Below are 24,462 nucleotides of genomic sequence, written 5' to 3' on the forward strand. Positions count from 1 at the left end.
CCTGGGCTGCCTTAGAAGGAATGTTGCCAGCAGTTCAAGGAGGTGATCCTTCTCCTCTACTCAGCACTGGTGAGGCCACAGCTGGAGTCCTGTTCTGGGCTCCCCAGTACAAGGGAGATATGCAGCTACTGGAGAGAATCCAGCAAAGGGCCACAAAGATGATTAAGGGACTGGATGTGATCCTGGGCAGCCTGCTTGAGCAGAGGCATAGGACAAGATGAATTCTAAGGTTCCCTTCCATCCTCAACCATCACGTGATTCTGTGATATCATTTCTCATATGAGGAAAGGCTGAGAGAACTGGCATTGTTCAGTCTGAAGAAGAGAAGGCTTAGGGGGTTCTTATCAATGTCTATAAATATCTGATGGGAGCAAATGAAGAAAAGAGAGCCAGGCTCTTCTCAGTGGGTGCCCAGTGACAGGACAAGAGACAGTGGACACCATCTGAAACATAAGAGGATCTGTCTGAACAGCAGGAAACACTTTTTTACTGCAAGGGTGACTAAGCACTGGAATACATTACCCAGAGCGGCTGTGGAGTCTCCATCCTGGGAGATATTCAAAAGCTGTCTAGACATGGTCCTGGGCAGCCTTCTCTAGGTTCATCTGCTTGAGCAGGGGGGTTGGACAAGATGACTTCCAGAGGCTCCTTCCAACCTCAACCATTCTGTGATTCTTTGATATCAGATACAGATAAGGCTGAGATACCTTTGCCTCTGTCTTGACGGCCTCTGTGGCCTTTTTGCCTAGAGGCAGGTTCAGGGAGGAGGGGATCTGCTAGTAGTAGGAGAGGATCAGATCAAGAATTTCTGGAGAAATCTTGGCCCAAACCAGTCCATGGGATCTGATACAAGGGTTGCTACAAGAGCTGGCAGATGTCATTGCGAGGGAGTTCTTTATCACCTTCAGAAGTCATGTTGGGGAAGATCTGTGGCAACTGGAAGAAGGGAAACATTGCAGCTATTTCCAAAAAGGTTAACAGGTCCATCTGTGGAACTACAGGTCACTCAGGCTTGCTTTCATCCCTGGGAGAATCACGGGGCAAGTCTTCTTGGAACATCTTTCTGGTTACAGAAGAAACATAGTGACTGGGAGTAAGTGTAAATTGCAGTTGACCAACTTGACAACCTTTTTTGGATGAAATGCCTATATCTGTGGAGGAGAGGAAAACAATGGGTGTCATATACCTTGACTTTAGCAAGGCTTTTTATGCAGTGTCCCTCAGCATTGTTGGAGCCCTAAATTGGGATGTCCTAGTCTGAATGAATGTCTATCTCCATGGGTAGAAAACTTGCTAGATTATCAAGCCTGCAGGTAGTGGTTAATGAGTTGTACTCCACATGGATGTAAGTGCCAAGTGGAGTAACGCAGAGGTCTACTTTTTTTTGGTGACCTGGACAGCAGAGTGAAAACAGTGTCATTGAGTTTATAGATAACAATAAAATGTGGAGTGCAGTCAATCCGTATGAGGGCAGGACTGTCGTTCAGAGGGAGCTAGAGGGGAAGTGGCCTGTGTGAATTTTGTGAAATTCTGGAGGGGCAATGCAGGATCCTGCACCTGGATAGACCAACACCCTGCACTCGTGCAGGCTGGGGACTGACTGGCAGGGGAGAAGCTCTGCTGAAAGGTACCTGGGAGTCCTTATGGATACAGTACGCTATGAGTCAACAGTGCTCCCTGGCAGCAAAGGCAGCTGATAGCATCCTAGGCTATTTTAAGGCATGCTTAAGCCAGTAGAATGAAGGAAATGGTTATTTTCCATTACTTGGCACTTGTTAGATGACATGTAGAGTATTACACCTAGTTTGTGGCCTACTCAGTGCTGGAAAAGTGCTGATAAATTTGAGCAAGTTCAGCAGAGTGCCAACAACATGGTCAGGGGCTGGAGCACAATTTCTCTGAGGAAGGGCAGAAGAAACTGGGCTTGTTGAAGCCCAGAGAAGAGCAGACTTTCAAGCAACTGTCAATACCTATGGGGATATCGATAAGAAGGCTGAGCCAGGCTGTTTACTGAGATATATTACTGGGATATCAGGGTGATGGCCCTAAATTGAAGCAGGGGAGATTCTGTGTGGATATGAGTGTCGTGGTTTAACCCAGCAGGCAGCTAAAACCACCACACATCCTTTTGCTCAGTCTCCCCTCCCTGCAGTGGGACAAGGGAGAGAATTGAAAAGAATAAAAAACAAAAGTAAAACTCGTAGGTTGAGATAAAGACAGTTTAATAGAACAGAAAAGGAAGATAATAATGATAAAAGAATATACAAAACAAGTGATGAACAGCACAATTTCTCACCACCTGAAACTGATGCTCAGCTAGTTCCTGAGCCACAGTCCTGCCTCCCACCTAGCTTCCCCAGTTATACACGGAGCATGACATCATATGGTATGGAATATCCCTTTGGTCAGTTGGGGTCAGCTGTCCCAGCTGTGTCCCCTCCCAATTCCTTGTGCACCCCCAGCCCACTGAGGTGGGGTGGTGTGAGAAGCAGAAAAGGCCTTGGCTCTGTGTAAGAACTGCTCAGCAGTAACAAAAACATCTCTATATTATCAATACTGTTCTCAGCACAAATCCAAAACATAGCCCCATACTAGCTATTATAAAGAAAATTAATTCTATCCCAGCCAAAACCAGCACAATGAGGAAAAAGATTTCTGCCTCTAAGCATAACTAAACACTAGGACAGGCTGCATGGAGTCATTGTGGAGTTTCTACCTTTGGAGGCTTTTAAAACCTAACTGGAGACAATCAGACAGTCCTGAGCAACCTGTCTAGAATTGAATGTTGACCTTTCATCAAGGAGGGTGTTGAGTTAAGAGACCTCCTGGACTCCTTCCCTGAGTGAACCTGAGTGATTCTGTGTGTCTTATGAATTGTAGCTGGTAACTCATCTCTAAGCAATGACATACCACTGTGAAGTTAAGCAGTGAGATACAGTCCAGAGGACTGTAGCTCTCCTGCGATCTCTTTTCAGAATTGTCTGCCATGCAGAACAAAACCCTAACATCCAAGTGTGCAGCTGACCAAGGTGTAACAGAGGGAGGTGAGTGCCTGTTCTGTGGTGGGGAGCTATTTTGGGGGAAAGGTGTTGGCTTTCTGGTGCGAGCTGATGGCAACATGTTGAGTTGTAGGTAGTAACTCACTCTTACACAATGCCCAGTACCTTGAAGCTGAGCAAGGCAGGGGACTCTAGTTGTCTTCTGATCTCTCTTCAGACCTTCTTAAGGAGGAGAACAGCAGCTTGCTGGCCAAGCCGAACAAATGGCCCAGCTCTCAGTCAGATTGCTCTTGATCCATCTGGGCTGGGCGGGGGGGGGGAGTGTTGTGAGCTCCAGGATTGTCTGAGTATTGCCTATTGGTCTTGCAGAAGTGACCCAGGATGCAGAAGGCGGAAACAGAGAGCACCCGAACAACTCTTCCAGTAAAGAAGGTATGTGGGGGTGAAGCTCCCTGTGTTTCGGGAGAGCGTGCAGACTGGCACAGAGACTGGGAGTGGCAGTGCTGGGCCAGGCTGTATATGGTCCTGACCCCTTTTTGCTCAAGTAGAAAACAGAGTGAGAATTATTAGAAGGGAAAGGGTGCATGTGTAGTGGATACATGTGTTTGTGATGTGTGCTAGGTAATCATATGTTTGTGATGGAAATATTTAGAAGACTGGCTGATTTAGCTAGTTTAAAACTGTAGGATTAAATGTTACTAACATTCATTAATAACACACCTCTTGCTCATGCTTGTACTTTTACTTTATTCCATGCCTTAACAAGTGATGAAGGCTTATAGTGGCTGAGGTGTCAGTAAGACAGTATGTTTTTGTGTCAGTAAATTTCTGAACTGCAATTCTACTTTATTAATTATGAATGCTGTTGAATGTCATATCAAAGTAGAGAGACATTGTGTAACACTGAAGGGGTTTTTTATTGCTTAGGTGTGCAACTGTGTTTTCTTTGGTCACAAAGAATACAGAGTTTACTTAATTTGTGTTTTTATTGTGGTTTGTTGTTGTTTTTTTAAACCTACATGGACATGGTGTGAAAGCTCTTCTAAATAAATAGACCAGTGGGCCTGAGGACTGACACATGGAATGAAAAAACTGATTATTACTCTGTATGGGAGAATAGTTGATCAACACTACATCTTATGGATATTAGTGAAATTCAGGCTGTGAAGATGCAACTTTTCTCAACGATTGTTTCATATTCCATGAATTAGAACCTTTACTCAGTCATCAGTTCTGTATGCTGCATTTACTATGGGGGTAAACAGCCCTCTATTTACATACCTCCAAAGATGTTTTGCCCTCTCAATCTGTTTTCTATGGTATGTGTGCAGACCAGAGCATCTGTGGGGTTGTGCAGCTGCTTCTTGGGGTACATCAAGAATGTACATGGAGAATATCAAAAGTCCCAAATCTGGTAACAGAAAGATATAAGGGCTATCCTTTAATAAACTGTACAGGCAAGGGCTTACATTGGTCTGTCATCCATCCAGACCAGAATACTGTTTCTGTGGAATTTTTATAGAGTAGAGAAAGCCTATGGAATCCTATCTGGTTTCATTGTTGTTACTAATTAGTTTCACACTGTGATTCCAAAGAAGTATTAAAGATCATGTGTTTGGAGCTGAGATCGTTGACCTTCAGTTTATAGTGAAAAGTCTTACTGAGACATCTAAATCTGGCAATGAACACAAAAAGTCAAGCCCTTGCCAAGAGAGCAATACTACACTCACAGTCTGGCTTTCAAAGCACCTGCTAGTAATGCAGAAAATCCTGCTGAATGCTTATCTGTAGAAAATACAAAGTTCCCACCTGTGAAACAGGAAGGTTCCAGGCAGAATAGCTGAAGCTGTAGCACAGTACTATATCTCAAAGTCTTTGGTCTTTGTGACAGCCAGATGGTGGAGGTAGAAGTAATTTCCCCAACCTAGTAGATTCAATGGTAGCACGGAGAATTGAAATCAGCTGCCATCAATAATCATTCATTTCTCAGTTCCCAAGGGATATTGAAGTGCATGACCTGCTTAGAAAGAATTTCACTGGAGTTGTGTAAAGATTTTCAGAAGCAAAACTGTAGATAAATATGTAATAATACTTTCTCATTGCTGGTGTATCTGCAAAGCTTACACAGATTAAGATGATACTGAGGATTGTTGCCGAACTTTGAATCAATCTAATGAGGGCAATCAATTTATCTGGGTTTGAGAGACGCGCTGTAACTTACTGTAGTTCAAGCTTGCTTTACTCTGTCTTCCCTGTGGATGGGTGAAAATTGTTCCATGTAGACTATAATTTGTATGATAGCTTGAGCCAATCTAATCACTTACTGTTACTAAAAGTGGCTGTCATGCTCTTTGGACCACCTCTGACGTTCATCACACTCCTCTGAGCCAGTTTAACTACCTCATGCAGCAGGAAACTGACCCAGCAAAAAAATCTGGGTGGTCTTCTGCTGGACTACTAGCTTAAATCTGCTCATAAAGGGCTTTGGTGAGCGCTGGGCTGACATACTGGAGGGGATGGAATGCGATGCTGGTCAGCAGTGGGTTCAAAGGGAGAAGGGTGGGTGGGGGACAGGGAAAGAGGTGAAAGGGGTGGGAGAGGGGCTGTTGCAGTGATGACAGCACAGGCTGAGATGTGTATGTGAAATGAGTGTTGCATGAAGCTGTTACTTTCTCAGACCGTAAAGCTTTGCTGTGCTTTGAGCATGCTGTAGAACAGATGAAGTTTAACTGAGAATGAGCTTGGTGCTAGAGGGCATGAGCTAGTTTCCCAGAGCTGAAGCCTTTGGTAGTGCTGGCTGTTCTACACAGAACATAGCTAGTTAAAAAGTATTTGATAAATAAAATGCCTGTGAAGAAACAAACTTTTGGAGGGATGTGAAATTAGGTCAGCTATAGAAAATAAACTGAGTGAGGGGAAAAAAAGGAATGGATGGAAAAAGTTGTTTTGCTATTTGTGAAATGAAAGAGATGACCTTCTTGCAGTCTACAAATCCCTCAAGTGGGGCAGTGAAGGGGGAGGTGCTGATCTCCTCTCTCTGATGAGCAGTGATAAGACACGAGGAGATGGAATGAAGCTGCGTCAGGGGAAGTTCAGGTTGGACATTATGAAAAGGTTCTTCACTGTGAGGGTGGTTGGTCACTGGAACAGGCTTTCCAGGGCAGTGGTCACGGCACCAACGTTGTCAGAGTTCAAGGAGCGTCTGGACAATGCTCTTAGTCATGGGATTTAGTTTTAGGTAGTCCTGCAAGGAACAGGGAGTTGGGCTTGACTGTCCTTATGGATCGTTTCCACCTTGAGATATTCTGTGAAAAGTTTTGTTTCCAAATTTATTAACTGAGTCACCAGAAACTTCTTGTTTGAAATTTTTTATCTGACTTCAATGTTTAAAAAGAAAATTTAAAAAGCTTTTAGAAAATGTGTACTATAAGCCAGTGTGTATCAAAGCATTTTTGTTTGGTACAAAATGAAGTTTGCAGATTGACTGAAAACAACTTTTTTCCTTAAAAGAAAAGGAAAAATGTTGTTTTGTCTGTCACATAGCCCTTAGTTAAGTGGTGTAACTATGGGCATTTCATACTGGTTTCTGCTTTTTTGTGTTCTAGATCAGTGTACTCCAAGCTTTTTTAATTGTGCACCCCATCAGTAAAATGTTTTGAACGTACACACCCAATTTATGTATATTTATTTATAAATTATATACATGTGCTACTGTATTCAAGTATTATGTACACTATAAGACATGCACAACAGTAGAAATTAAAAAAGGATAAGGATACATGTGCTACTGTATTCAAGTATTATGTACACTATAAGACATGCACAAAAATAGAAATTAAAAAAGGATAAGGATGAAGTAAACAGTATTTTAAATTCTTAATTTTATTAATGCTGCAAAAATATTTTCTTCCTGCACCACAATTGCCTTGTGCACACCCCCACTTTGGAGACTACTGATGTAGGTAATCCATTTAAAGGTTCTCCAAATGCACAGGAATGTGGAAGCTAGGGGCTTATTGCTGCAGAGTTTTCTTTTCTGCCAGATTTGATTCTTCTGTTGAATTACCGGCCAAGCAATCACATTTAGATATGTACTGAAGACAATGTTGAAAAGAGGGAGAAAAAATCGCAGAATGTAAGAGAACATGGATGAGTGGGAGGGAGTTGGGACTGAATGTAAGAAACCTGACTCTGTGGTGCAGAAGAAACTGCAAATAAAACAGTTGTGAAACAAGGAAACAGACTCAAAACACGACTGTAGAGCTGAAGAGGAAGCTGTGGTATCTTGTAATAACTGAGTCAGATCCTGTTAGTTGTGAAGGAGTAACACTGAAGATCAAATGAAGTCAGTGTATTATGCACGGCCTATGTGATGTCCTGCTTTGCATGGGCTACTTACTTGGCTAAACTGTGCTCCTACCTCAGGCTTAAAGGTTTAGCATCTGAAATAGTTACATTGTTACATCATTTCAAGACATCAGATGTAGCTGTGCTGCTTTGGTGCTGTTGGTGAGCTGTGTGGGTCCAGAACATTTTGCCTGTTTTGTGGGGAGTGTGAAACCTGATGCTTATCACCACAGCTAGGAGAGGAGAAGACTAATTTCATGTTCAGGCTCTCCCACTGTATAGACACAAGGAAATAGCAGCCCCCCACACCCAGGCTGGCTTCTTGATCATGTGCTTTAGTCTTGTCATCAAGCTGGCATAAGTCAGCTGTAGGTAAAGCAGTAAACCTGCTTGGATTTTAAGGATACAAATCATACAAATACTTCAGGCCTCTCCAGAAACCTTGTGAGAACCAGGCTAGGGACATCTTTCTTCTTCTCATTGTCTACAGAGATGAGTGCCATGTGTCACCATATGCTGCTCTCCCAGACTGTCTCCTGGCATCTTATCCTAGGTTGGAGACATGCTGAGCTAGAGACTAGTGGAAGGGAGTGCTATCACAATAGGAGCAAAGACTGAATGACACAGTGCCTTGGCACATCCGGTTGGTTCCCCTTCAACTGTTGCTCTATGTGCACCCAGACAGAAAAACCAATGTAAGCAGGCCTTGTGTATGCTTTATTGGAAATCAGTCTGGTTAGAGGTTGATGCATGTTGCATAAAGTGAGTTAGGTGGGCACGTAGTCTTGAACTTGCTGGATTCTAACTTCCTGCACTGTAACTTCCCTTTGCCTTCAGTTTCCTTGCTTGTCAAATAACAGCTCTATTTGCAATCCTCAAAAGAGAAAAGTCCAAAAGTACCTGGCATTGCTGTGTGGAAGAAAGACCAGCATCATCGCATGCATGTGTGGTGTACAGCTGATACTAAGATTATAGGCCTGAACCTTTGCATCAAAGTGGCATCTTAAGTGCCTAGTTATATGATCCAAATTCATGGAGTCAGAACAGTCTCGCAGGTTACCAGTTGCTTAGCAGGTGGCTGGCAGTAAGTGATAAATGTTCTTAACCTGCCCGAGTTGCAGAGGAATGTGTCTAACCATAAACAGATAATTTGGGTGAAATGGCTAGTGGCTATCAGATACCATGGGTTGCGTAGCTGCTGTAATCAGATTGGTTTGGATCATGTGACAATATCATAATACATCCTCACACTTTAGTATTTAAAGCCTGTATTATTCCTATATAACTAGTTCAATTTCTAGAAGAGAAGACATAATAATTTACCTGTATGCTTTTCTTTTTCTTTTGCTTTGGATCTTAAATCATAAGACCAAACAACAGTGGACGAGAAGCTGTAGAATGCAATGGTGAAGAAGCTGCTATCTTTTCTCCTGGAGGTTTTCCACCAGCACTGAAGTCATCCATAAAGAAGTGCTTTGAAGACTAGCTGAGCTGTTTCTGGTGCCTATTTGTCTTTTCTCAGAAGGGACAGCCTCTTTTTCTAGTGGATGAAGATAAACAGGTTGAATCATGGACACAATCTTTTATATTGTTTTGTATCCAGTTATAACACAATTTTCTACTAACACAAAATGTAAGAGCTAAAGCCTTTTTTATAATTGATATTTAGAGATTAACAAAGTCATATCCATTTGCATGAATGTGGATAAATCAAAAACTAATCAGCTTTCTATGCAATTTTGGATCAGTACCTTTTTACAGTCAGAAGAAAGACCATTCATCCTTCAGCAGTTCCAGATGGATGGAAGCTTGCATTTGCTAGTCTCCAGCAGGAACTCAATGCTCCAGATAAGTATTCTCCAAGATAGCTGTCTCCTGGAGTTGGCAGAAGAGTGGCAAACTGATGTGGCAATCTCCTGATGGTGATTGACTTTGTCATAAAGCAGCAATTCAGTTTGTTGCATTGGAATGAAGCTGCTGCTATTAGGAGTGCTTGTGACTGGAAAGAAAACTTGAAAACTGAGGTCATATATAGACTAAAGCTCAAAAAGAATCAAAGAGAAAAGAATACCATGTATTAATGTTTTCAGAACATCAGGCTATGGAGCATGTTTTGTGACTATTTGTGCATACTGGTTGTTTATGAAAGCTGAAAGCCATTTCAGTTGATTTTGAACTTGGTATGTGTAAAGAATCATGAAGTTTTGACAATGATAACTAGAGATCAGAAACTCCCCCTTCATCTTCCCTCTTGTTTCAACTTATACCCATTATCTCTTGTTCCCCCACCAGGCACTACTGTGAAGAATGTGTCTTCATCATCTTGATGATCAGCTTGTAGGTATGGAAAGGCTGCTGTTAGGTACCCTCCCAAAGCCTAGTCTTCTCCAGGCTTGAACAAATACAGTGCCTTCAGCTTCTCCTCACAGTACAAGTGTTCTGACCATCTTGGTAGCCCTCCACTGAACTTGCTCCAATTTTATTGATGTTTGTCTTCTCAAAGAGGTCAAAAAAGTGGATGCAGTATTCTAAATGCAGTCTAATGTGCACTGAGTAGAGGGGGATAATCACTACCCTCAATCTACTGGCTAAGCTCCTGTTAATACAGCCCAGGATGCTGTTGGCTGCCTTTGCTGCCAGGGGACGCTGCTGGCTCATGTTCATCTTGCTGCTTACTGAGATCCCCCTGCTTCTTTTCAGCAGAACTGCTCCCCTGCCAGCCACACACTAGTTTGTACTGTTGCAAGTGGTTCCTCTTTCCCAGAGGTTTACATTTGTCCTTTTTAAATTTTAAGCTGTCTAGGTCTCTGGCAGCCCAGCCCTTTAGCATGTTGACTGATTCTCCCCAATTTGGTGTCATCTGCAAACTTGGTAAGACTGCACTTTATCCCCTCCTCCAGACCACTGATGGAGATGTTAAATGGGACCAGTTCCTGCATAGACCCTTGTAGTACTCCACTTGTCTCAGCCATCCAGGTAGAGTGCAACCTGTTAGCCGCTACCATCTGAGCCCAACCATCAAGCCAGTTCTTCACCTATCTATAGAAACACAGAATGGTTTGAATTGGAAGGGACCTTTGGAGATTATCTAGTCCAACTGTCCTTTTGTGGGCAGTGACATCTTTCACTAGATCAGGTTGCTCAAAGCCCAATCCAACCTGACCTTGAACATTCCCAACAGTGGGGCATCCACAACTTCTCTGGGCAAACCTGTTCTGGTGCCTCACCACCCTCATCATAGAAAATGTCCTTATGTCCAACCTAAATCTACCATCTTTCAGTTGAAAACCATTGCCCATTGTCCTGTCGCTACAGGCCTTGTTAAAAAGTCTTCCTCCGTCTTTCTTATAAACCCCCTTTATGTATTGAAAGGCCACGTTAAGGTCTCTCCAAAGCCGCTTTTTCTCCAGGTGGAATAACCCCAACTATCTCAGCCTTTCTTCATAAGAGAGGTGTTTCATCCCTCTGATCATGGCTCTCCTCTGGACCCACTCTAACAGGTCCATGTTTTTCTTGTGCTGGGGACAATACTCCAGGTAGAGTCTCACAAGCAGAGATGAGGAAAATAATCACCTCTCTTGGCCTGCTGGCCACACTTTTGATGCAGCCCAGGATACAATTGAGTTTCTGGACTGCAAGTACACGTTGCTGGCTCATATATAATTTTTTGTCCCAGTGTATCCCAGTCCTTTGTCCACAGGACTGCTCTCAATCCATTCATCCCCTACTCTGTATTGATATTGGGGATTGCTTTGACCCATGTGCAAGACCTCGCACTTGGCCTTTTAGAACTTCATAAGGTGCACATGGGCTCGCTTTTCAAGCCTGTCAAGGTCCCTCTGAATGGCATCCTTTCCCTTAAGTGTTTCAACAAGCACCACTCAGCTTGGTGCCATCTGCAAACTTGCTGAGGGTGCACTCAATCCCACTATCTATGTCACTGATGAAGATATTAAATAGTATTGGTCCCACTGCAGACTCTTGAGGGACACCACTCATTACTGGGTTCCACTTGGACATTGAGCCTTTGGCTGTAATTCTTTGGATGTGGTCATCCAGCCAATTCCTTATCCAAAAGTCCAGTTCACCTATTCAAGCCATGATGTTCTAACTTGGTGTCCTGGTTTTGGCTGGAATAGAGGTAATTGTTACAAAGAGCCAGGACAGGTGAGCCAAGCTGGCCAGGGGGCTATTCCATACCATGTGATGTCATGCTTGTCAGGGAGGGGTGGGTCGGTGGGCTCCAGGACAGTCTGAGTGTGGGCTGAGCGTCCGGTCAGTTGTTGGATCAGTGAATTGCCTTGTGTTGTCACCCATTGTGTATATTCCATTATAAATACTGTTGTCGTTATTTCCCCCTCCCTTTGCTGTCCCAGTAACAGTCCTTATCCCAACCCACGGGGTTTTGCCTTTGTCTTCCCATTCTCCTCCCCATCCCACCGGGGAGGGGTGAGCGAGTGGCTGCCTGGGGCTCAGCTGCGGCTGGGGCTGAACCATGTTGCTTGGATACAGAAATATTGTGGGAGATGGTGTCAAAAGCCTTGCTAAAGACAAGGTATAAAAATACTGCTTTCCCCTCATCCATAAATCTAGTTATTTCATCATTATAGAAGGCAGTTGGGTTCCATAGGCATGATTTACCCCTAGTTAAATGTATGCTGACTGTTCCCAACCACTTTGTCTTTCATGAGCCCAGAAATGTGTCCCAAGAGGACCAGCCCCATGATTCTTCCAGGGACAAAAGTGAGACTGACCAGCGTGTAGATGCCCAGGTTGACCTTTTGGTGCTTTTTTAAAAATGGATGCACGTTTTCTAGACTAGTCAGGGACTTCCTCATTCTCCATGACATTTTAAAGGTGATAGCTCTTGCAGAAACATCAGCCAGCTCCTATAGCATCCTTGAATACAACTGATCAAGTCCCATGGACTGGTGTGGATTGAGTTTTCTCAAGTAAACCCTGATTTCTGGTAGTTTTTCTTGAGCCCTTTGCCTAAGCACAGAGCCCGTGAGACCTTATTAATGAAGACTGAGGCAAGGAACACATCCAAGTAACTAAGCCTTCTCTGTCTGATACCCTTAAATCACCCCACCAATCCAGGGATGGGCCTATATTTTCCTCCTTTATTCCTTTACAGTTAATGTAGCAACTCTTGGTGCTCTTGTTGTCCTTTGAAAGTCTAAATATAGCTGAGCCTTGGCTTTCCTGTCACCATCCTTACCTGCTCAGGCAGCGTTCCTAAATTTTTCCACATCCAATATAAGCAATTTTTCGCTGGAGCTCTGACAGCAGCTTAGCCAAGCTGATCTTTGGATTTGCCTGCCTGTTTTCCTGACTATGGGGATGGCCTGTGCTCATGCTTGGAGAAAGCCTTCCTTAAAGGCCTGATGGCTCTCTTGCACTCCTTTGCTCTTCGGAACTGTCTCCCACGAGATCCTGCATATCATCTTCCTGAATAAGCGGACGTTTGCTCTCAAAGTGCAGGGCCTGTACTCTGATGCTTACCTTCCTCACTCCCCTCAGGAGCTGGAGCTGGTTCTTGGTCATAACAGCCAAGGCAGCCATTCATGACCATGTGCCCATCCAGTCCTTCTCTGTCAGTGAGCAGCAGATACAGTTGCATGTAAGTTCTTGCTGGCACATCCAGTAGTCTGTATGAAGAAGTTATCCCTGACGCTGCCCAGAAATCTTCTTGACTGCTTGAATTGCTATGTTGCCTTTCCAGCAGATGTCAGAAGTTTCCCCCATACGTGCCAGAGTCTGTGAGTCAGAGCTGTTTAGAGAAGACTTTACCTCCTTCCTTAGCCGATCTGGTGGCCTGTAGCATGCTCCAACTATGTTGTCATCCCTACTGGCCTTTCCTGGGATCCTGACCCACAAGCTCTCAGCTTGCCTGTCACCAGCGTGCTCTGTATCAGAGCTCCGTACATTCAAGGCACTCTTCTCCTCCCTCCATGACTTTCCTGTAGAGCTTCTGCGCATCCACTGCAGTGCTCCAGTCACGCAAGCTGGCTGACTGTGTCTCAGTTATTCCAACAATGTTGTAGTTCTGTGAACTCGTGGAGAACTAATTCTTCCTGCTTGCTTTCCATGCTGCATGCATTTGTGCATGTACCTTCATGCCGCTTCCTGCCAATTTTTTTTTCTTCAAAGGTCTATTTTGTTCCTGTCACCTTGTACCCTTTACTTTGGATGCCTGTCCACTACTCCTTAACTGTGGGTTGTGATCTCCCATCCCATCATTCCTACTTCAGGGCTTTCCTCATGAGGTTGGCCAGCCTGTTAACAAAGATTTTACATTAGACAGCTCCGTAGGACATTTAAGCTACTGCTGTGTGCTTTTTCTGGTAGTGAAACCTAACAGTTACTAAGAGTATGAGAAGCATCACAGGTAACTTATGCTTATGCCCTGTCCTGTTGTAGGAAGTGCAGACTCTACAGAAAACTTGAGATCTTTCCTTATTGCTACCTAACACCATTTAGATTTTACCTGCACCCACAAAATTTCTTCTGCTCTTGCAGCTGCACTGCAGGAGTATTCAACAGGACCTTTCGTTAGAGCTATACCATCCTGTCTCTACTGCTGTCTGTAAATATTTGTTCATAATTTATTAAAAAAAAAAACTTGTTGAGATGTAAAAACTTTGCCATATCTTTTTGTAACTGTTTTGGGTCTGCGTGGCAAGGTGTTGTCGGGGGTGGGGGGGGCTACAGGGGTGGCTTCTGCTAGAAGCTTCCCCCATGTCTGACAGAGCCAATGCCAGCCGGCTCCAAGACAGACCCACTGCTGGCCAAGGCCGAGCCCATCAGCGACAGTGGTAACGCCTCTGGGGTAACAGAGTTAAGAAGGGGCGGGGGAAAGGAGTGGCAGCTTTTGCAGCTGGAGAGAGGAGTGAGAAGATGTAAGAAACTCCGCAGACACCAAGGTCAGTGCAGAAGGAGGGGCAGGAGGTGCTCCAGGTGCCGGAGCAGAGATCCCCCTGCAGCCCGTGGCGAAGACCATGGTGAAGCAGGCTGTCCCCCTGCAGCCCATGGAGGAAGGATGTGGGGGTGTAGAGATTCCACCTGCAGCCCGTGGAGGACCCCACGCTGGAGCAGGTGGAGGCACCCGAAGGAGGCTGTGACCCCATGGGAAGCCTGCACTGGAGCAGGCTCCTGGCAGGACCTGTGGCCCCATGGAGAGAGGAGCCCACACTGGAGCAGGTTTGCTGGCAGGACTTGTGACCCCGTGGGGGACCCATGCTGGAGCAGTCTGCTCCTGAAGGTCTGCACCCCATGGAAGGGACCCACGCTGGAGCAGTTCGTGAAGAACTGCAGCCTGTGGGAAAGACTGATGTTGGAGAAGTTGGTGGAGGACTGTCTCCCGTGGGAGGGACCCCACGCTGGAGCAGGGGCAGAGTGTGACGAGTCCTTCCCCTGAGGAGGAAGGAGCAGCAGAGACAAAGTGAGAGGAACTGACCGCAACCCCTGTTCCCTGTGCTGCTGGGGGAGGAGGAAGTAGAGAAATTGGGAGTGAAGTAGAGTCCCGGAAGAAGGGAGGGGTGGGGGGAAGGTGTTTTAAGATTTGGTTTTATTTCTCATTGTTCTACTCTGTTTTCTTCGTAATAAATTAGATTAATTTTTTTCTAAGTTGAGTCTGTTTTGCCTGTGACAGTAATTAGTGGACAATCTCTCCCTGTCCTTATCTTGACCCACGAGCTTCTCGTTATATTTCTCTCCCCTGTCTATCTGAGGAGGAGGAGTGATAGAGCAGCTTTTGTGGGCACCTATTGTCCAGCCAGGGTCAACCCACCACAGTAATATATACCTACACTCTTTATTTAACCTTAAAAGTGAGTAACTGATCCCCATAATAATCTTTAACCCAAAGTGATTTATTTATATATGGTTTGATTTTTTTAAGTCGTAGCTCCTGAGCCAAGTATCCTTCTCCATTGCATCTTTAACAGGTTTGTCAGGATGATGCTGTCTATTTCTTAGTAACTTTTTAACAAGATTCCATGCAAAGATGTCCTTTGACATGTGTATTGTGGTAAGGGTAAACCTGTAGCCTGTTTTCCTGCTCAAAGGCTTGCTTTCTGTTATTAATATGAGAAATAATGTGGGGTTTTTTTAAAAAAAAAGATTATTTGGAGGAACTGACTGAAATTGCTCCCAGTAAACTATACCAGTTCATCTAATACACTGCATCCATCCTGTGCAATTAAATACTAAACAGCATGCAAAAGTCTCATGTAGGGTGTGGTTTTGAAAATTCCTTGACACTTGATATCATAGACTTTGTTTCCAAAGCAAAAAGCAATAGCCTGCAAAAATAGTAAGCAGTTGTGGTTAATTAGCCACAGTTACCGGAATTCTTCAGCATGGAATTTTGGTGCTTTATCAGAAGTAGAAAGCCCCACTTACATGGCAGGCTGATGTAGGACCAAGAACTACGGAGTCTACAGTGTCTCACTGTCTGCTTTCACCCACTCACTTTTCGTGGTGTCTGCTCTGCATGAGAAACTTCTACCCACTGGTCGAAGTATAGATTTTGCAGTTTTCAAAGCAAGAGTGAATCTCAGGGCTTTTTTTTTATTGGTATTTTTGTTTCTTTGGTTTTTATGATGGGTAGATTTATTTTTTTTCCAGAGGAATGTGAAGCCAGACATTTGGGGAACGAGTTGACCTGACTTCCTGCCACTTTTGGTGACAGCATTTGTAGTGCCATTCCCCATGTCCCTCTCTTCAAATGCCTCCTGCACAATAACTAAAAAAAAAACAAAACTTTTTTTTCAGTGAAAATTTTGTGTCAAATCTTATCTTGCAGTGAAGATAAAAATAAACAGGTGTCAATAGCAAAGAGTAGAAGCTTACTCAAGATGCAAACGGTTACTTCTGGCTCGTGTATGACTTGAGGAAATGCTGACTGTATTCTAGGAAGCGAGCCTGCCCTCCAACACCATGGAGTCCTAGCTCATGCTGACATGGAGATGTGATTGTTGCTAATAGAAAGTCACAGTGACTAGAAGCTGCTGCTAAGTACTTGTGCTCATAAAACACATTCCTATTGATTCCTTGGTCCTTACTCTCCTTTTCTTTATACTAGCTTTAACCTACAGAAGGAGTGCCTGCAGTAGATGTTGCTCCTCACTTCATAGAATCACAGAACCATAGAATGGTTTGGGTTGGAAGGGACCTCAAAGACCATCTAGTTCCAACCCCCCTGCCATGGGCAGGGACACCCTCCACTAGACCACGTTGCCCAAAGCCCCATCCAGCCTGGCCTTGAGCACTTCCAGGGATGGGGCATCCACAGCTTTTCTGGGCAACCTGTTCCAGTGTCTCACCACCCTCACAGTGAAGAATTTCTTTCTAATACCTAATCTAAATCGACCCTCCTTCAGCTTAAACCCGTTACCCCTTGTCCTATCACTACATACCCTTGTAAACAGTCCCTCACCATCTTTCCTGTAGGCCCCTTCAGGTACTGGAAGGCTGCAATTAGATCTCCCTGGAGCCTTCTCTTCTCCAGGCGGAACAGCCCCAACTCTCTCAGCCTGTCCTCATAGGAGAGGTGCTCCATCCCTCTGATCAGCTTCATGGCCTCCTCTGGACTCGCTCCAACAGCTCCATGTCTGTCTTGTACTGGGGCCCCCAGAGCTGGACGTAGTTCTCCAGGTGGGGTCTCACAAGAGCAGAGCAGAGGGGCAGAATCCCCTCCCTCGACCTGCTGGTCAAGCTGCTTTTGATGCAGCCCAGGATACAGTTGGCTTTCTGGGCTGCAAGCGCACACTGCTGGCTCATGTTGAGCTTTTCATCAACCATTTATCCCAGAATAAATGAGATCAAAACTTGAGTGCTGGTGTAGAACTAATTTTATGGATTTTGGGCATCAAAGGCAAGCCACAGTTGTCATGGCAGCTGTCTGTTTTGCTCACACAAAGAGGCTAGCTTTCAGTTGATTGCAAACACCCTGTCCTGGATCTAACTGTGCTGGTTGAAAAGTTACACTATCCTCACTTTATCCCTGGCTGTGCAGCTGTTGGGAACACTCTCTAATAGATTACAGTGTGAAAGAAGTCCTGTGAGTTGAAATAGCCTTTGTTGGTGCTGAAGAGCCAACTTTATATGGAGCTGTAGGCACATATACGGGCAGAGTTGTGAGGTCTGGCTTCCAGGAGCAGGATTGCAGCAAAAGCTGAGGACAGCAGGAACACCAACAGGCAGCAGACTTGTACCTGTGCCTTTAAACCAGGGGCTGATAACACCTGGCAGGCTGCAGGGAGGTGATGCACACCCTTATGCGGCACACTGCTGCTGGAACACAAGTTTGCAATGCTCTTCAAGCAGTAGCAGGTTAGTTTACTAACACTCCAAGAAGCAAAGGGGAGGTGAGCTTGTGTGCTCCCTCTGTCTCTGGGTGCAGTTTGAACTGTGGCGTAGGTACAAGGAGATGAAACATTTCTGTGGCCCCTGCTGAGCATCTGAACAAAATTCTGAGGAGCTTTGCCTTAGGGTTGACCTCAAGGGGACTGGTGGTGAGTAGAGTTGACCATGGAGCACCATGTGGGCTGCTGTGGCTTAACTAGTACAGTCATGGGAGAGATCGGTGTACCCTATGCCCAAGGACATATCTAAATTTCTACTTTGTCAAGTTTTATGTGACCCAAATATAAAACTTGGGTCAAAACTTGGGTATAATGCAGCTTCTGCTTCATCCCTGTTGGATATCTGAGGATGAGCCTGTATGTCCCAAAACTTGTCAATTTTTTCTAGCAGTTAGAGAGACAAACTGTGCCTCTCTACTTAGAAAAAAATCAGTCCTAGCCTTATAAATGTCAAGTTTCTGTTCCATTTAGACTGTGTTTTCCTCTTTTATTGTATCTGGTTGTGTGTGTTTGCCATTCCTCTTCATTGGGGGATTCAGAGCTCTTTGAGTATACTTTTTTGATCCTTGTTTAGTTTCTGGGGGCAAGGGAGGGAGAACAGAGTGGAGAGTTGGACCAGAAGACGGAACAGAAGGGAACGGAACAAAGAATGGTAGGTGGAGGCAAGGTCCAGAAATTCTGTGTACAGTACTGCAAAATAGACTGGTTTTTAGGGCTCCAAGGGTAAATTCATCCCAGAATCAGCTCTTGAAATTCTTGCCTTATGCTGCAATAGGCTGCATCTTGCAATCCTGGCAATAGAGGAGCGATGCCTTTCCATTTGTATCAGCATGTCCCTGCCAGTTCTGGTTGAGAATTACATATTCAGAGGTTTCACTTCCAGTTGCAAGTTCTCGGTTTTAAGCGAACGTTAAGCTAACCTAAATAACTAATTTAACTAAACTAATGAAGGAAAGTCCTTGATGGTGATGGTACCTGTCACTCAAGCCAGAGGACTGTCCCAGGGAGAGAACATTTGAAAAAGAGCAAGAAGCTTTAGGTACCAGAGTGGCAGCCTGAAGCTTTGTGTGTCCCAGTGGTGTTGCTCTGCTGGGGCAGGACTTGCCCCGGGGCAGGACCGGCAGTGTGTGTGTGTGGGGTTTCCCAGGTTCCCTCTGCTGTGTGGAGAGGGAAGGGAGGGTTTCTAGGGAAAGGCTATTGATCTGGGGGGAGACAAAAGGGCCCCTGAAGATGAATCACCTATGGATTATCTGGTTTGCATTAAGAGCTGTAGGAGGCAAGTTGCTGCCCACTTACTCAGACAAAGGGCATTTTGTGAGTGTGGGGGTGGCTCACCCTGTGGGATGGTTTGTTGCAGATGTTTTCAAGGGCCAATAACTAATTTTTTTTTTTTCTAGAGGAATTAGAAATTGGCTAAGAAGTGCAACGTTTGTTATTATCTTGTGATCATCAGAAGGAGGGGACTGGACCCCTGGGAGAAATTATCTCAGCGTCATCAGCGTCATCATAATTTAGGGTAATGCAAGGCCAGCAGGCAGGATGAGCCAAATTTTGGATTTCAGAAGAAGAAAACTGTAAGAAACTGGCTGTGGGACTTTGCGGTTGAAGACCTTTATGGCTGAGGGCCAACCCATAGGAGTGGGGGACTTGTTCCTTGTAAAAAGATGTCGTGACCCAGGGATGATGGTGCAGATCACATTTCCCATTACACATAGACTGCTGGTGTCCTGTGCTTGTGTGCTGGGCTCTGGGGACCCTTCTACTTCCCATTTCCCCCTTCTCTTTTCCCCTGCAACAGCAGGATGAGAAAAAGTTTACCAGGGCAGCAGAATTTTACCACAGAGGAGTGGAGCAGGTTCCACACAGTTTTATTGCTCAATGTCCTTGCACGGTTGCTAAATTACATCTGCTCTGAAGCGTGCTTGTGTCCTGAGAAAAGTGTTGCTGGCTTCCAATGGGTATGCACCTGGTTGCTTCCTGCAGCCAGTCTAGCAGGGAAAAAGGTCACAGGAAATAATACCTAATTTGAGACCACTGTTATATGATCCCCAAATACGCGTGGTGTGCAGAATGCAGCCAGACTATTTACTGTTCTATGGTTCTGTCATGGCTCTGAATCATGAGGTTTGCTCAACAGCACCGGTTAAACGTGAAAGTCCTCTGGTTCAACTCTGCAGTATGTCAGCCAGAACTCATTTAATACGCTTTTTCTAACCACTGTGGTATCACAGTGGTAACAAGTTTATGGTGAATTGAAACACTGTAATCATAAGTAATGTGTTCCATATTAATAATTATTTATTATCTGATTGCTTTTCAATTCTCTATTTCTGAATAAACAAAATTATGACAGGAGTTCATTGTAGTGGCAAAATCAAACACTGAAAGATGAGAGAATGCTGAATTCAAGGTTTTCTGCACAATCTTCCCTTATTCCCCCTGTACTTAATGCATTCTGAAAATAGACTGGTATTTTTAGCAGATTCCTGTTGCTGGTAGTAAATGGATCCTGCTTCAACATTTCATTTGATTTTTTTTGCATTAACTTTGTGGACCCCCTTGCTTTCTCTTTTAGGCATAATCCAAGATGTACTTTGAAGTAATTCACTTTCTTTCAGATGTTTCTGAGTCATAATGTTCACACCATAGCATCTGACCATTTCACAAACAAATTTTCTACCCTTTAAGACAGATGGTGGTACGGTCCCCTTTTTTACAGATGGGAAAACTGACACACAGTGAAATTATGACCGAATCTGTCAGACATGTTCACTATTTAGGGAGTGTACATGACTAAATCTTGGCTTTCCTGCATGCTTAACCGTATGAAGAACTTGGGGCCTTCATATGGCTAAGGTAGAGCTCTGTTCACCTTCAGCTGCAGCTACAAGCTACTAGCAAGTCTTCTCCTGCACGCCTGGGGAAACAGGGAATGCACAGACAGCTTCAGAATGGCAATCCATGCATGAATTCTCTTTGGGTGAAACTCCATGTTTTTAGGCAGCAGAGAAGATGGGGTTCCCTGTGCTCTTGTCCTGCCCTTCTGCCAGAAAAAGAGACAGTGCATTCAGGAGAACAGTTGTTTATAAATGAGCTGTACAAGCTGGTGCTTTGACTTGTTAGGTAAAGACCAGTGATGTCTGGAAATCTTGTGCTTCATGTGTATGCAAATGTTTATGTTGTGTATATATGCGTGTGCGTCTGTGTATTGTGCACTGCTCATAGAGGGGAGGGAAGTGTGCTGAAGTAGTAAATTATTAGCCTTTTAGTGCTCTGGAGCTTTTAGAGTGGAAAGGATTTAAGTTACTACTGTATTTGCCAGTAGGTCAGTCAGGGCTTATGCTGGGCTGTGAACTGTTTGGGGTCTGTGTTCCCTAGATATAGCGGTCCCCACTGAATTGTGTTGGAGCAGAGGTGGGGCGAGGGGTGCTTTCTTCTGCTGCAACAGTAGGATGTTTAAAATCTGTGCAGCTGCTGGCCCAGCACAGACATTTGCAAGTGTCTACCTTAAATATGTATTCAGCTGAATGTTTTGGTTTATGTACAGCATGGGGGAGCTCAAACAGCAGTACCGATAACAGCCAGTTATTCAGAAAGGCATTTAACAGCCTTACTGTTATTTTTATCTGCCTGCCCACCTCCCACCTACATCTGCCCTGTTTCTGCTGAGGATGTAAGACGTCAGCCTGGCAGTTCAAGTGTGGCAAAACAGCAAACAAATGTGAATAATGGGAAGTCTCTCGCCAAGGCTGCCTAACACGGTACCACCTGCCATCAGCAAGAAAACATGCATCTGTGAGTGTCCAAGAGAGAGTTTGCTGTACTGTTTCAGCCCCCGGAGGACCCATGAAGATGGATGCATCCCTTTGCTGTCACTGATCTTATCCATTTAAAATTCCTGCCTTAGGAGCAGGGCTCTGTGTGTGTGTGTGTGTGTGCATGGATAGGTGTGTGTTGTTACCCAGAAGAGCTGTAGGCTCAGGGGGACATAATCCCAGTCTTCTGATAGAACTCTATTTTCTTTTATACTGTAAATTCAGGAACTACATGATACACGACCTATTTTCTTTTGCTCATATCTAAATTGTCTCCAGGTCCTTGGGCTGAGGACAAAGTCCAGTGGAATAATTTGTTATACATCTGTGGAGGTGGCATAAGTGCTACATTATATCTCTGAAGATTATTTCTTTGGGATTTCGTCTTTTTTATATTCATCATTTTGTGAGCATCCAAGACACTGCCTCTGTGATGAGAGCTGTTTCACCCACAGCATCATTTCTCTCTCCCAGCACATCATAAGGACAGCAAAAGGACAGAGGTTTTGGCACCTGTTCCACCCAGTTTGCATAACAGTGGCATTATTGGCATTTTGAGCATGTTTCTGTATGTAATAGGTATGTAAAATGTCAGACCTTTCAAAAGCTCTCAGTGATGTGAGGTGCCTTATGTTCTCAGCATCCAGCATTCGACAGGTTAAGGAGCTTGCCGGGATGACGCCGTCCAGAATCTGAACTCTCACAGGGAGTTGCATTATCAAAACTGTATCAGTTGTATCGAAGTAATAAAGTCATCTATTACCTTGGGATTGGCTTAAAAATCATAAAACCTTAAAGAGTAAAGAAAGACAAGAAATGGCATGGGGCCGGAGGTCTGATAGACACAAATACCAGACAGATTCACAAAACTGGGACATCTCGTTTGCAGTGGGTGGGAACTTGGATGCCAGCTCTCCGGCAGAAACACGGCGGAGCTGGACACGGAGCTCTTCCCTAGAAATGTTTTCCTGAATTTGAATGCAAGTTCATCTTCTGTGGAAACATTTCCAAGTGCTTCTGATAGGACCGGCCAGCAGGCACCGCTCTCGCATCGGCAATTGCTTGGGCTGCTGTGGCATCTGCGTGGCAAAGTGCTCCTCGCAGTCCCTTCCAGCTCCCTTTTACAGGGGGTGGTGTGGCTACGGCTCAAGGCACCGGTTTGGGCTGGAAAGCTCAGGCATGACCCGAGGGGCTGCGAGCTGGGCAGTGAGGGTATTTACCTCCTTCCTGACACAAGATTTGCGCTTGGTTGCTGCAGGCAGTAAATTCTTCCGGACTTCTTCTGTGTTTCAGTACACCTGGATATAGCAATGAAGTGTTACTGGCAGGTAGCTGGTCAGGACAGATGTAATTTGAACAGATTATTATTTAATGCTCTGTGCTTGGAGGTTTCTGGAGGAGCTACCTGAGCGGATTTTTCAAAGAACTGGGAAAATAGATTTCCTAATGGAAGGCTTTTGCTTACTGAATTGGATTTTAGCCCTCGGAGTGGCCAGTGACTTGCAGCCAGGTGCCCTTGTGCAAACACAGTTTGCATATCCCTCAGCCACATCCAGACACGGCCTGTTCTAGTGTACTTCTTTCAATACAGCTGCAGTCCCACTCGCCCTTCCCTCCACCCTCTGGTCATGCAGGTTTTGATCCCAGACTATTAAAACAGTGCAAAGCCTATAACTGTAACAAAATCTCCTAGCCGCAGAAGTAGTTTCAACAGGTACAGCTGGAACTGACTGAAATTTTTCTGTACTGCCTTCTGGGCTTAGACCATAGTGGGGGTCCTGCTGCCTCCCTGGAACAGGTAGGGGAGGGAGCTGTAGCAAGAGGGCAGAGAAAGACTGTAAAAGCGACTGCTTTGTCAGCTAGAAACCCACTGAGTGACCTTTCTGCTCTCTGGACTGAAGTGGGACGATTTCCTCTGTGGGCTGACATTTGCCTTGTCCTTCTGCTGCTTTTTTTTGTAATTGCCTTTTGTATTGTTGGTTTACCCCACCCATCCCCATGCTCTTCCCTTCAGCATCTCCTCTCCAGGGATTCCTCTGCATGAACCTGGCCAACACAGGAGGCATAAAAAGGACAGCCATTGCTCTGCTTTTGTTGCCCAGTCCTTCCCGTTCCTGTAGGTTGGGTCTGTCTTGTTTGAGATCTCATACCACTTACGGCTTCTGTTTCAGAAGAAGAAAAACATATGAGGATCCTTTTCTTTTTTCCTTTTCTTCTTCCCGTACAGATCTCCTGGGGTACTCAGCATTTGACCTCTGTGGGTTCTCACACCCTGGCTGGAGCTGCGGGAGAGTCAACTCTTAAACAGCACGTCATTTCTTACTGGCATTTTGTGTGTCGCGTCTTTTGTTGCTTGCAAACAGCACTTTGTGAGTTTGACTCCATTTCCTCTCCCCTCCTCTCTGCCCTATTCTTGCTCTCTTGTCTTTCATTTGTTCCTGGCTTTGTCATGATCTAGGCTAGACAGACTGGAGACTTTTAGGCTCCCAAAGACCTGCATTTCTAATGTAAGAAAACAAATGGAAAACCACTTAATCTTTTTCCCTTGGACTGAAATCCTACAGGCTCCTTAATCTATTACAAAGGCACATAAAGGGCATAAGTGGCATTTCTTTTCCTTTGATGGTCATCTTTAAGGAGGCTGTGTGTGTGCAGAGGAAAGACAATTCAGTTGGTAAAACAAGAAACCAAGAGGTAGGGTTCCTGATTTCTGTTCTTGGAAATCTTCTGCTACTTGTTGGCTGTCTCACTGGGAGCTTGTCACTTAAATTTTGTGTTAAAGTTTACCTAACTGCTAAAAACCAGTTGTTGCTACATTTTCTCAGGCTCTTCCCTGCAGGGGGTGATTATGAAAAACGTAACATTTCCCTTAATGGCTGAGCTGCAGTCGATTTAATTTGCAATTTGTTACAAAATGGTAGGTATTGTTTT

At 44.7% G+C, this 24,462-nt stretch overlaps 1 protein-coding gene across 4 annotated transcripts in view; it reads left to right on the forward strand.

The window, feature by feature from the left end:
* Nucleotides 1–13,988, forward strand: part of CD58 (CD58 molecule) — a 37,632-nt gene extending 23,644 nt beyond the window's left edge. For 2 of the 4 annotated variants that reach the window (XM_054834204.1, XM_054834211.1), the window contains exons 9-11: nucleotides 2,976–3,044; nucleotides 3,369–3,431; nucleotides 8,715–13,988. In XM_054834204.1, coding sequence (XP_054690179.1) covers nucleotides 2,976–3,044; nucleotides 3,369–3,431; nucleotides 8,715–8,743 — 161 coding nt within the window. In that variant the 3' untranslated portion in view covers nucleotides 8,744–13,988. The remainder of the gene's footprint in view (nucleotides 1–2,975; nucleotides 3,045–3,368; nucleotides 3,432–8,714) is intronic. The other 2 variants (XM_054834219.1, XM_054834228.1) reach the window with 1 other exon arrangement.
* Nucleotides 13,989–24,462: the final 10,474 nt, after the last annotated feature.

Source organism: Grus americana, chromosome 1 (assembly GCF_028858705.1).
Source record: "Grus americana isolate bGruAme1 chromosome 1, bGruAme1.mat, whole genome shotgun sequence".
Lineage (NCBI taxonomy): Eukaryota > Metazoa > Chordata > Aves > Gruiformes > Gruidae > Grus > Grus americana.